This window comes from Pezoporus wallicus, unplaced genomic scaffold (assembly GCF_028554395.1).
Source record: "Pezoporus wallicus isolate ANWC-B61680 ecotype Strahan unplaced genomic scaffold, APGP_CSIRO_Pwel_v1 contig_5958, whole genome shotgun sequence".
In the NCBI taxonomy this organism is placed as follows: Eukaryota; Metazoa; Chordata; class Aves; order Psittaciformes; family Psittacidae; genus Pezoporus; species Pezoporus wallicus.
In genome coordinates this window covers 1,103,140-1,117,170 of record NW_026638491.1, presented here as the reverse complement: position 1 = coordinate 1,117,170, position 14,031 = coordinate 1,103,140, and the positions used below count along the sequence as shown (strand labels likewise).

The window sequence follows — 14,031 nt, the reverse complement described above, 5'->3', positions numbered from 1 at the left end:
ATGAAACTTGAATATCCAAATTTTGCTTGAAATTTGGTAGAACTGTGGCTTAACATGTTCTTATGTATGTCTACCTTTAACAAGCAGTAGTGATTCTTTTTCACTCTGATGGAGCCCAAGCCTGCAAGACTTGCTTATATAAAGGTCTGACTGAAACATCAAATGACTGAAAAATAATTTCCTCAAAGACTTTAGGCACATGCCCTTCTTACACACAGTCTGAAAATCTCTTAGACTAAAACCTAGTGAGGGACATTGTACAACAATTAATATCTACTCCCATTACTATGTACCTGTGAAACCTTCTCTGCACAAGTCCTGTGCACTCTGTGGAGGTGATCAGGGGCTACTGCTTGAAGACTAGATCATTTTTTTAACAGAATTCCCACCCTAGATAAAAACTGATAAAAGAGAAACCTCCATTCATCCTGACTGGGCAAGCCAACATTCCTATCATTCAGCTGTGAAATTCAAAGCCCCTTCTTATCATCCAAAGGGACTTTTAATTTTCCTTTGTTTTGCATAATTTTATTTCCATATTCCAATATTGTATCAATTGGAAAAGTGCTTTTACAAGTGTGTTGTGGCAAACAGTGTAAATCTGGGGGGAGTGTTGTGAAATGGCTGTATATAAGTTCATCTGAAAGAGCAACCTATGGTCATTCTACTATCTAGAGAGAACATCTCCAGTTGCAGTTAGCTGCTTAAGTTCCTGCTTCATGATGTCCCTGGCTAAAGACCTATTGAAAGATTTATCTCTGAACTTGGCTGTTGCAATGCTAGAAGATGAAATTTCGGTCTCTCCTTCCCAGATGTTTTCTCTTTGTATTTAACTCATAAAAAATGTGATAACCCTGAGTTTAGGGAAGTTCAAGTTACTGATAGACATAGGATGAAATAAGACAAGGCCTTCATTGACTTACTTGGTCAAGTTTAGGTACACTTTAGAACATGCACTCCACTCAACAGATGATGCCTCTGGACAGGGAGCAGTTTGCAAATAAAGCATTATATTGTGGATGATTCCCTGTAGTCTTTAGCTGCTCTCAAGTTATCAATCAGTTGTGGTTCACAGGTGAGAGAGCCTGTGAAGTACAGAGGAGCCAAACTGAAAGGAGACAGGGCTTTACTTCTCCCTTCCTCCTGCTTAAGAAGAGGTTGAGATGTTTTCTTTCTTTGCTGAATATGACTCATGTGAAAAATATTTAAGTACACATATAACCATCAGCATATGTTAAAATCCAGTGTTGTTAAAGAAAGCACCAAAATATATGCTTAGCTTGAATTACATACTCAATGCTAAGAGCATAGGCTCTTCATTGAGCTTGTACTACTTTGGTTAGCTATGTGGTTCCATGCATTGCTGAGCTGGTGACATGAGGATAAAGGAATAGGACAGGGCCATACCTGCATGCTGTTACTGTGCTGATTCACGGGGATTTAAATAAAGCTTAAGTGCTTTGTTATAAGTTGGTTCTGTTGTGAAATGAGGCTCAGCAGGCAGCTGAGTCTGAAGCAAGGACATGAAGAAGTCATTTCTGGTCAATTGATATCATAGAATCATAGAATCACAGACTGGTTTGAATTGGAAGGGACCTCAAAGTTCATAGTTGTAACCCCCTGCCATAGCCAGGGAAACCTTCTACTAGACCAGGTTGCTTCAAGCCCCATCCAACCTGGCCTTGAGCACTGCCAGGGATGGGGCAGTCACAGCTTCTCTGGGCAACCTGTGCCAGTGCCTCACCACCCTCAACAGGGGGGAAGAACTTCTGCCTAATATCTCATCAAAATCTCCCCTCTGTAAGTTTAAAGCCATTCCCTCTTGTCCTGTCACTACAGACCCTTGTCAAAAACCCCTCTCCAGATTTCTTGTCGGCCCCATTTAGCCACTGGAAACTGCTCTAAGATCTTGCTGGAGCCTTCTCTTCTCAGCCCTCCATAAACAGAGCTGTACCAACACTAGCTGTCTAGCCTAGATGTTCACTGGTTATCATGCACTGAGACATCAGACAGGGGAATTAAACAGTTGCATGTTACTGTCAACCTGACAAGCAAACTGAGGTGAAATCTGAAGCTAAAAACAGAAATACCTTTTTAGCAGCTAAATAGAAAAAGTGGAGAAGTTAAAATATAGATGAAAGCATTTATTAGCATCACGTAGGGAATACTGTCATCCAGAATTAGGGAAAAGTAAAAGTTTACTTAGATGAAAAAAAAAAACAAAACAAAACTCAAGAAGAAAGGGGAAAATCTTGGGAAGGAGGAAATAAAAGTGATTTTATAGGTAGAACCTAGCATGCTTAAGCTTTCCATATTAAATTTTTAGTATCTGTATATATATATGTGTATATATATATGTTCTCTTTCAATTCCCATATTTCCCTGAGTTCCTGAGATCTCTCTTTCTGTGCCAAGAAACCAAAATGCAACCAAGCATAAAAGTAAAAAATAAGTAGTTTAGTTTTATTATCCAAGTCCAGTGCAGTACTGAAAATACAGGAAAGGGAAAAGAATGCCAAGGACCTGTTTTCTGCAAATAGTCCATCTTTTGATGACCTTGAAGTAGCCCTGTTGATGGGAAATTAACTTCATACACAATCCAGGTTCTTTTTCAGGATGGTCAACTATGTTTTAAGGCCTTTAACAATTTGAGCATCTTACACTAAAGTGTAAAAGAATCTTACATTTACACTAAAGACGCTAAGGTGTGTATATAAGCAGACATCTGTATATTATAATTTCTTCTTTACTCTTTGATCTTTCAGAAGACAGATCCCAGATAGGTCTTGAAAAGGCAGCTTTGCTAAAGTGTAGACTGAAGTGTAACCTGAATGAAATGCCAAGCAATCTCATAGGTAAAAGTAATGTAGTGAACCTGATAAAATGGTTACTATTTTTTTCCCCCTATCATTAGTTCTAGATGAAAAAAACTGCTCAGATCCTGGTGGCCCTCTCAATGGCTACAGAAGAGTAGTAGAAGACACTGGGGCCTTGAATGGACGCTATGCAAAAATTGGCACAGTCATTGCTTTCTTTTGTAACAACTCGTATGTTCTTAGTGGGAATGAACAGAGGACCTGCCAAGAGGACGGAGAATGGTCAGGGAAGCAGCCAATCTGCATAAAAGGTAGTTTACAATCTTTTCTTACCACAATTCACAAAAGCTGCTATGTTTTTACTGGAGTTTGTTTTATATAATTTACACTTACTGAACAGTCATTTTTGCTAAGAATAACCCATCTCACTGACACCTCATACTGAGTTTGGTAGTTTGCCAGCTTCACTGGCCGCTAAACTCAGCCAGATAAGATGCCAGCGATTCCAAAAGAGGTTTCCATCTTTAAACATGTAAAGGAATGTTCCCTGAGACCTTTATTACCCCCCTCCTAGAATCAGACCTGTGTAAGACCAAAATAAAAGATCAGGAGCAAATGGAAATAGAAGGAAATAATTGCTCTCATAGGGCCCAATTCTCCTCTCACAATCCTTTTCAGTCCCAGTCATGGGACAAACAAGCCTGTAGATTGCACCCTTGTAGGTTTGTTTTAGAAAACCACCTGAGGACATGCTTAAACTATATGTGCTTATCAAAACAACAAACCACATCTTTAAATCCTTTGCTAGAAAAGGAATGATGCTGTTCACCTGGAGCTACTCTAAGTGTGTCGGAAACCCTGAATGGATGAGTGAATTTAGCTAAGGAGCTGCCAGATTAATTTTCCCAAAGCAATTGTTTGACACATTTTAATGGATTTTTTTTTTAATCGGTAATAATGATAAATAAGGAAATATGTCTGTCCACTGGGGAATTTGCTTTATTCTGTTATTTTAGATGGAAATACTCTCTCCCTGTAACATATAATCATTTGTAGAAAGCATCTTTATGGATGATGACCATTTATGGAAAATATCCTTATTGATAGGAATAAAGTGACATAAAGGTTAACATATACAGGAATCATAAAGACCTGGGCATTGTTAAATCTCACAGAGCGTAAGTACTCATACAGATAAAATCAATCCTGCAAGATTCCTTTCCTTCCACTGTGAGCAGCAGGAAGATGATCCTGGCAGTTATTTGAACTGATAAACCTGAATATTTTATCCGGCTTTTAAAGCAAAGAAACAAAATCAGAAATCCTAGATATCCCTTCTGTTATTTTGGGCATAGTCAGGTAACTGAGGAGTTCCTTTGAATCACAGTCTCCAGCTCCTTCTGGTACACAAGCAAACAGACACTTTGTGACATTTCACAGACTTTCTCTGTATGCTGAGTCACTGGGATAAACTTTGTGTGGCTACACGATGGAAATTAAATATTTTTTTGTCTAATTCCATTATTGTGAAAGTTTACTCAGATTCCAAATCATCAGCCTTAGTGGTATAAACCTGGCATTCAGACACATTGATGGGCAAATCTTCCTTCATGGCTGGAAGTGCCAGTGCAGAAGGCGCTCAGTTGCTTCCACTGTTGTAAATGGGATAGATATGGCGATGTGTGGGGAAGTATTTTTTCCAATGCTTTAGTTTTTAGGGCCTATCTTCATTTTAATACATGTAACTTACTGCCTCTTTTCTTAACCCAGTCCACTATAGCTAGTAAGAGGAAAGAATGGAAATGTGCATGAACCGTAACTCTTGAGCTGTGAATGTGGAAAAGTACTGTGCAACATTATATTTTTTCTAGCCTGCAGAGAGCCAAAGATCTCTGACCTGGTGAGACAGAAAGTGCTTCCAATGCAGGTCCAGTCAAGGTGAGAATGCAATATCTCAACTACAGTTTAAAGAGCAAATGTGACTCCTTTCCACCCTGTGTGTTTAGCCTCCACTGACAATGGAGCAATGAGAGCTGCTGGGAGGGGATGGCTGGTTAAGTGCAGGTTTAGAAGCTGCTGGAGGCAGCCAGGAAGAAATGCATGGTTAGAGATGTGCAAACTACTGGATGATGCTGGAATTAGGATTGCAAACTTGTGGCTGGCTATGAGAACAGTCTGAGAGCAGTTCCTTGAAGCTAATGAGGTGACTTAAAACATGAACATGTGCTGTCTTAATGAAGAAATGAGTGGGGAGAACACAAGAAGAGAAGGGGGTATAGCAATGTAATCTGCTCCCATCAAGCTTCACCACCCAAAGCAGAACAGCACAATTGATATAAAATTGTGTTGAGGTGGGCATGGGGGAGAGAAGAGGAAGTAGGACAGGAGGGAGTAAAGAATGAAATATCATACCCTGTCTGAGCTTATCCTTTTGCTGATTTCCAGAAATAGGACCAATCTGAATTAGTGATGCTGCAATGTCCAGGTTCATTTTTGTCTAAGTAGTGATTTCTCATTTCAAGATTTTTTTTCTTTTTTTCCCAGTACACGATTCATTTATTTTTAGATGCAGTGCAAGAACCAAGAACTGGCCTCATCTTTGGTTTTAGGAATGACCATACCAGGTCAGAATAAAGGTCCGGCTCAAGCCATATCCTGCTGCTGGCAATGACTAGTAGCAGTTGCCTAGAGACTTTAGGAACGAGGCAAGCACATACCTCCCAAATACTCTCCCACTCTCCAGCTGTGTGATGCATGATTGTAGAGGTGGCCCTGAGAAGCCATCAGGAGGCTTTACTAGTCATCAGGGGATTCTTCTTACTTAAATTTCTTAATTGACTTTTCAACACAGGTCTTTCTCTGCTAAATGTTTCAGATATTAACAAGAGCTGTATGAAACGGCATACATGCCCCCACCTCCATAGCATCATCGCAGCACCTCATGTGTATTGACTCTTACCCCTTGAAGTAGGATCTCCATTTCATAGCTTAATAGTGAGGAGAAGTGTTGACTAAACACTACTGCAAGGTCACATGCAAGTAGGGAATGGGACCCTGGCAGTCTAAGCATGACCACAGCAGCTCTCATCCTTTGTCCAAAATATAAGAAAATTGTCATTCTGCTTGTTCTTTCTTTACTTGAGTGCTGTCTTGTACTGCCTCACAGATTCTATCTGATAGAAGCAGGCTGTGTCTCTCTGTGATAAAAAATGGAATTGCCACTTGAAAAAACCACATTCTTATGGCTTTTCTGGATGCAACAGTACCAGAATTCTCAAGGGAAGTTAATTTCTTGCTGAAATTTTCAGTCATAAATTTTTTTTTTTTTTTTGGGGGGGGAGTGGGGTGGTTTGGTTTTTTTCTGTAGAAATGTACTTTTAAGCATTAGAGTAAGGGACACATTCTAAGTGATGAACATTTGACTGTAGTCAAGCTTATGGTCTATATCTAGGCTGGTGCATATATCTATTTTTTTTAATTATGTGTCATGTTTCAGCTAATCAGTACAATTTCTAAATAGAAGCTTAGTAACTACTGCAGTCATGAAATCTCTGTGGTGAGACAATTATCTCTGCTAACTGGTAAATCAAGCAACTTTATCAACATGATTTAATCTGAATCAATTCCTAATGCTGCCTATTAAAATGTTCACTAGAGAAAAGATGTGCCCATCTCTTCTCTAGTTAGAGCTAATTATGGTAATGCCAACTCCAGTGTAATTTCTTTGTCTAAAAATGTGGTCTCTCAGTTCTGTTGCGAATGGCAAAAGCTGTTCCACATTCAGAGGCAACTGGTTGCAATAGAGAAACTGTAAAATTTAAAAAAAAGAAAAAAGGACACAAGTAGAAAATTTATCAACATATGTGCTTTTTAAATTCAAATGGATATTTATATACATATTTATATGTAAATAAAATAGCTGGGATGTAAATGGGAGTACTGCTAATCCATGTTGGATTGGTATTTTTGTCTTGTTCTTTTACAAGCAAACTTGATATGCTTTTAAATGATACTTAACACAGCTGGTCATAAAGATATGGTAATGATCACTATTCTTCTTCTTCTTCTTCATCATCATTATTATTATCATAATCATAATTATTATTATATCATCATAATCATTATCATCATTATTATTACCTTGTGTTCTTTGTGCCTTGAAACAGGGAAACACCTTTACATCAACTTTACTCATCTGCATTCAGCAAGCAAAAGCTTGACATCTATCCCACCAAAAAGCCAGCACCACCATTTGGAGATCTACCCCCAGGGTACCAGCATCTGCACACCCAGCTTCAGTATGAGTGCATTTCTCCTTTCTACCGCCGCCTGGGCAGCAGCAGGAGGACTTGTCTGAAGACAGGAAAATGGAGTGGGAGAGCCCCTGTGTGTATTCCAAGTGAGTCTCCAAGACAGAAAGAATGCACACATCTCTGTAGGGATGGGAGAACAGGATGTATATTCATCTTAGAAAATAAGGGAGTCTCAGCTGTGCAGGTTGCCTCTGCTTCCAGATGGGGAGATAGGAGCAGCAAAGCTTGGAGGATATGTCAATCAGGGATACTCTTTCCATTTCTTTATGCAGTTGTCTCATTATAGTGCAGCTTGATAAGGTTGTCATGAAAATTCACCTGAGCTAAGTCCACATTCCTACTTCATCCAGGAATTCAGACAATAAGGGGAAAATTGTAAGTTTATTTTTTTAAACTATATAAAATACTCTTATATTATAATTTCACAGGTTGGAGACAAAGGTTAATTAGAGAGCTATCCCTCATGCTAACCATTGCAATTTGGTTTCTTTTGGCACATCCCAAGCAGAAATCAAGAGTGACATTCAGATTTTGTGGTGGGGAAAAGGTGTTACCTCATTCTTGGTTCATGTTTCCTCAGTCTGTGGAAAAGCAGAAAACATCACCCTTCAGAAGACAGTGACCTCTATGAGGTGGCCCTGGCAAGCAGCAATCTATCGGACAGCCAACGGCATGAAGGAGAACAGTCTCCGGAAAGGGGCCTGGATCCTCATCTGCAGTGGGGCTCTGGTGAACGAGCGCACTGTGGTGGTGGCAGCTCACTGTGTCACTGACCTGGGCAAGACCATTGTGCTCAAGGCAGCAGAGCTTAAGGTGGTTCTGGGGAAATTCTATAGAGATGATGACAGGGATGAAAAGACTATCCAGAACCTGCGGGTAAGTCTGCTGGGAGTGGAAAATGATAAGTACAAGCAGATGCTGATCCCATATGTCTTACAGAGGGAGAAGAAGGTTGTCCTTAGAGCAATATATTGGTTTACACATGGTTATTTCAAATGTATACCTAGAGACTCAGAGGACAGAACAAGGCACAAGGAGGGCATATGCTGCATTTCATTAAATTCCCCTGACACTGTTCAACTCCTATGTTCACCCCCTAACACAGATCACTAAGAAAATAGCTCAGGTTCCATGGGTCATAAAGTCTTGAGTGATATTGCCAGAAAAAAAAAAAGTAGAAAAGATGCCAGCTACTGTCAAAAGTGATCACCATTATTTATGAGGGAAACACTTGTGCTATAGATCCTGGTTTGATACCATGAGCACATTTCACATCTCAGCCCCAAGGCTGTACAGCTCTAAACTCAGAAGAAGTTCATGTCTGACTCTAGCTCCAAAAATAGTACCTCAGGCTCACCAACTGTGTTTTTCAAGTAGAACTGAAAGGCTGGAGTCAAAATGAGGAGAAATACAGCAACTTTGGCTGTGTGTGTCTTTTTCTGGAGTGGCGGGGTATTGAGTGAGTTAGTGGATTTTATCCAAGAAATCAGAGTTAATTTGATTCTTTCCCCCTCTCCCCCATTTTTAGTTTCTTTCTCTAATTCCAGCTTTTTCAGACTTTTCCTTTTGAGAAATGCATATTATTTACAATATTTCCTTATAGGAATACTATCTGTTCTTGTAGTGTTTTCATCGAGGTAACTAGCAGTAAAGCTTTAGCCCCAACATAATAGCAGTAAAGCTTCAGCCCCAGTACATAAAATGTATTCTTCCCTAGTGGGAAGATGGTTGAATTTCAATTAGAAAATAACATTTCAATTCAAAAACACTGCCCCCCCCCCCCCCCCCCCCCCCCCCCCCCCGCTTCAAATTCTCCAGGCTGAAGAGAACATGGCAGTTTAAATATTTTTAGCAAACTGGAAAAACTTGAACTGAACATTAACTCCCTATTTTGATGAGAATAACTTGACTTCTCATCATTAGGAAGAGTTTCAGGCCATAAAAACTGTATTGAAACCCAAGATAAAAAAAAATAAAATAGAAGATGCTTCATCTCTTTTTATGCTTCTCATTTGAGTGAACACTATGGTGAAAAAACAGATTGGGATTGGAGGGTCAAGGAGAAGTATGCAAAATGAACTAACATGTATTATAGTACTGTGGAAAGAGTGCTGTTGCCTTGCCACTGCTGTTAACTTTATGATTTTTCCTGCTCCCCAGATTTCTGCCATTATAGTGCATCCCAATTATGACCCTATATTACTTGACTCTGACATAGCTATCATAAAACTCTTGGACAAAGCCAGAATCAGCAGTCGTGTTCAACCCATTTGCTTGTCATCTTCTCATGACTTGACTTCATCCACAGAGGATTTAAAAATAACGGTTACTGGCTGGAGAGTATTGGCCGATATTAAAGATCCTGGATACAAGAATGACACAATCCGCATGGGAGCTGTTCGGATGGTGGATTCACTGTTGTGTGAGCAACAGTATGAGGATAATGGGATACAAGTCAGCATCACCGACAGCATGTTCTGTGCCAAACGAGACCACACCACCTTTTCTAATATCTGCCCTGCAGAGACTGGTGGGATTGCAGCTATAACTTTGCCCGGAAAAGCATCTTCTGAGCTAAGGTGGCACCTGATGGGATTAGTGAGCTGGGGTTATGATAAATCTTGCAGCCTAGAACTCTACAGTGGCTATACCAAAGCTCTTCCTTTCAAAGACTGGATTGAGAAGAATCTGAAATAAAAAGCCATGCCTGGAAATGGCATTTTACAGCTATCGTAATATCTCTCTCAGTCTCTGCTGCATTAGGCTTCTTATCCCAGTCATGAATCACATGTGGGATAAGGTTAAGGCAGACAGCCTGGTAATTTGTCCTAGGATCAGATGTTCCATCAGGTTACTTTTATTCAACCCATGACAAAGGGTCTTAGTGCATGAGAAGTTTTTGCCGTATTTTGCCTGTCTCCCCTGGTGGGAGGATGATGCTCTGCTCCTTAGTCTGACACACAGAAAAGTCTGACACACAGAAACAGGACAGCAAATTCTGACTGAAACTCATCTGTAGTGTGGAGTCCCCTAGAGAAAGCAACAGCAAGCCTCTCCCAAGGATCCATGTGAACGGATTGAGAAGCTGGAAAAGAGTAGCCTGAATTCATTCGATAGATGAGCTTGTTATGGGGTGTGCTCTCTGTATTGCCATAATACAATGTAATCTTTTTCCCTCCCAAGTACTTTACACATTTAAATAAACCATTGTTTGTTTTTTTTTAACCTACATATCTATGTCTGACATTATGCAGATTCCTTGTTGCTTTATCTGTGTCACACTCGAGAGACGCTCTACTGCCCTTGTCTGTTTGCACGTGACTCTCACCTGGGACTCTTCAGGCACACTGAAATGCAGAATTAGCACAAAATTCAATTACTACGTGAATAACAACTTTTTTTTCAATATTTTTTTTTTTTTTTAACCCTAATACATCCAGTGCTACTATTGTTGTACATGATCCATTGCAATGAAATATACAGGGGAGTTCTCTCCCACTTGTATCTTGAATGGATGAAATCCTAAAACATACTTTTAAAAACATTTTTCCATGTAGATTATTTCAAAGGAAGACCTACGAAAAGCTCAGAAGAACTTCTGATTCATATACTGTTGTGGCAAAACAGCTCTTCTGTAGCTCTTCAGGGTGAAGAACAATGTCCTTCCTCACATTTAGCAGAGGCTTTTCTTTACCAGACTGTTTGACATTGAAGTATAAGATTCTCCCATTGGGCGTGTAGTGCAGTAGAGAGATTTTGGTGTCCTCGTGGTCCTTAATCACTTCTCCTTTTCATTAAATCGTTCTCCATTCAGTTGTAGCTAAAGATTAGAGATGAGCCCTAGTAAAAGTTGGGGAGTAGGGACGGGGAATATCTTCCATAAGTAATGACTCCTGGATAAGGCATCTCTGACACCATGGTGTTCGTAACACCTCCAAATTATTACAGTGCCCAAAACAGCTCACAGCAATAGTTGCATGTCACGGTTGGGGCTCTGATGAAAGTATTTAGTACTCTCACTAAGAAGGACTCAGCCCCTGAAGATGTGTTGTAGCCTACTGCACTGCTATGGCAATTGTAAGATAACAACTCTGATTTCAGCTGCAATTCTCTGATGCTGTGAAATCTTGTGAAGAGTTTCTCAGCATTCAGTAGTTTCCACCTACTTTTGAACCTGAAAATTGCTGCTAAAAGGACAATTACTACTCGATGTCACTCCATGTAATTTATTTTTTTGCTTTCCTGGGCAGAAAGATTTAATGCATTATGGTTTTGCACTTTTCTTATTTTCACTGGCAACAGGACCCGGGATGATGTTGCTTGAATCCAAAAATGTAAAGGCTACAACTAAAGTATATTGTTTATCTTTATCTTGTTTCCCAGCCTCCTCCTGCCAGGAGATTATGCTTGGCTGTCAAACTGCGTGGCAACAAGAGCACCAAAAATTCATAATTAAATGTGAAAAATAAGACATGTTTCATTCCTCTGCTGAGAGGAACATGTGCCAGTGAACGTGTGGTACTCCCCTGCTGACAGAAGGGGTTAAAGGAAATTAGGTGACAGTTTTGGCAAGAGCAGATTTGCAGAAAGTCAACATGCGTTTCCTCCAACAGTATCAATGAATAGATTGAGAAAGGAATAGAATTGTTTGCTGGAGTCTGGCTTGCCCAGTCAGAGATCTTCTGTGATGACATTAAATCAGAGTCTCCACACTCTAATAGTAAGAGAAATTATCTTCTAAAACAGAAATCATAAAGATCTGTGGGCTGGTTCTTCTCTCAGTCTTGACTCCATGAGTGCACTGCTCTCCATAACATTACTCTTCACTACTACAACTGAGAGAAGAAGCCCTAGATGTGGGTTTGTTTTTTTGTTTTCTCTCAGATTTACCCATCAGAGAACTTGGCAGTCCACACCAATCTGCAAAAGTCTGTCTTAATTCTAGCTTTAGCCCTCACTCTTTTCCTTTCACTAAAAATCAGCCATGCCTAGGGTTATTGATCCTCTTAACTCCTCCTTGGTATTGAATCACATCCCCATTTGGCTTCAAACCACTCACAGATCTGGCAAGGAATAGCTGAAAGTTTCTGGGCAACAATACAGCTGATCACTGGTTGTGTATAAAATGAAAGTATGCTCTTGAAGAGAAACTTGCAGGAATTAAGGGAGTGAAAATCACAGGAGCTTGTGACAGCTGTGTGTGCTCTTCTTTTTACAGTCATGATACTCTTCAAGAAAACAGAAGCAAGAAGTGGTCAGGCTATCTTCAACCCTGGGATTCAGATTTCAGTATAGTCTTTTATAGAAAGATGAATTACCTGTAGCATTTGGTTCTACTTCTGAGCCTCAATGACATTGGAATGCTAGATTCAATTCTGGCTAATCTCTAAATTCAAACAATGGTTTTATCTCTGTTGTTGTATGACCTATCATAGAATCATAGAATGGCTTGGGTTGGAAGGGACCTTAAAGTTCATCCAATTCCACACCCCTGCCATGGGCAGGAACACCTTCCACTAGACCAGGTTGCTCAAAATAGGGATGAATGTTTGGAAAAACCCAATCTGTGAGAAGGAATCACTAATCCCTTTGATAGCTAGGGTCTGCTTTTGAAATGCAAAGCTATTTCAAACATCTCTTTCTAAACAGGTGAGGATCTAGGCCATCTGTTGGGAGAAGGGTGTGAAACAGCACAACTTGGATAGCAACACATCTTCCCTCTGAGGAAGAGCTGTGCATTCTGGAAAGGCACTAAAGATGTTGCTATGAAAGAAAACCAAAAGACAGCCAAACCACTTTCTGCATTCTTACCCTCTCAAATGGATCTATACTTCTCTCTTTGTATGTATTTGGGGCTGGGGGTGCATTAAATTCCTTCCAAAAGCCAGGGTGCTTAGCTGAAAAATAAGACTGTAAGGCAACAGACATACTGAATACATGCTCTTACCACGCATACCTCCGTGCCTCTAATGGAATTGCCCAGGAAACTTGTTTCCCTTGAAAACCTAAGTCCATGGTAAGATCACAGGAAAAAAAATGTATTTGATTAGGATGAGGGAATGCATGCTAAGCTGCATCCTGCCATTTGTAAGGACAGGATCAGCATGGTTGCAGGAAAGGCATCCTAGGGGAGTGGGAGCAGTGGGCAGGGTCAGGCAGCCTTTGCTCCATGGTGCATCTCCTGCAGCCTTGTGGCTCTGTATTGTGAAAGAGGGATTCCTGCATGGCTGTTGGCTTTGTGCTGCATCCTTGGGACAGAGAGAACAGGCTATGGCAGAAATGTTGGCTCCCTGTGAAACAGGACATCAGGTTCAGAGAATCATAGTCTGCTTTGGGTTGGAAGGGACTTTAAAGCTCAACCTGACACGGGCAGGGACACTTTCCACTAGACCAGGTTGCTCCGAGCCCTATCCAACCTGACCTTGAACACTGCTGGGGATGGGGCAGCCACAGCTTCTCTTGGCAACCTGTGCCAGTGCCTCAGCACCCTCACAGGGAAACACTTCTGTCTAATATCTCATCTCAATCTCCCCTCTGTCAGGTTAAAGCCATTCCCCCCTTGTCCTGTCACTACAGGCCCTTGTCAAAAGCCCCTCTCCACATTTCTTGTCAGCCCCTTTAGGCACTGGAAGTTGCTCTAAGGTCATCCCGGAGCCTCTCTTCTCCAGGCTGAACAAGCCCAGCTCTCTCAGCCTGTCTCCACGGCAGAACTGCTCCAGCCCTTTGAGGGCTTTGAGCATCTTTGTGGTCTCCTCTGGCCTTTCTCCAATAGATCCATGTCCCTCTTGTGTTGTCCCCAGATAGACAGCACCGAGGTTGTCAAGAGGAGCCTCAGCTGCGGGAAACTGAAGCCGAGGTTCACGGCAGTGTCCTGACACGCCACGAGCGACCCGTGCCACAGC

General features: G+C 40.9%; 1 protein-coding gene across 3 annotated transcripts in view; it reads left to right on the top strand.

Annotated features, from left to right (window-relative positions):
- Window positions 1-10,091, top strand: part of PAMR1 (peptidase domain containing associated with muscle regeneration 1) — a 51,050-nt gene extending 40,959 nt beyond the window's left edge. For all 3 annotated transcript variants that reach the window (XM_057411014.1, XM_057411013.1, XM_057411015.1), the window contains 5 exons: window positions 2,915-3,127; window positions 4,688-4,754; window positions 6,983-7,215; window positions 7,710-8,005; window positions 9,290-10,091. In XM_057411014.1, the coding sequence (XP_057266997.1) occupies window positions 2,915-3,127; window positions 4,688-4,754; window positions 6,983-7,215; window positions 7,710-8,005; window positions 9,290-9,826 (1,346 nt within the window). In that variant the 3' untranslated portion in view covers window positions 9,827-10,091. The remainder of the gene's footprint in view (window positions 1-2,914; window positions 3,128-4,687; window positions 4,755-6,982; window positions 7,216-7,709; window positions 8,006-9,289) is intronic.
- Window positions 10,092-14,031: the final 3,940 nt, after the last annotated feature.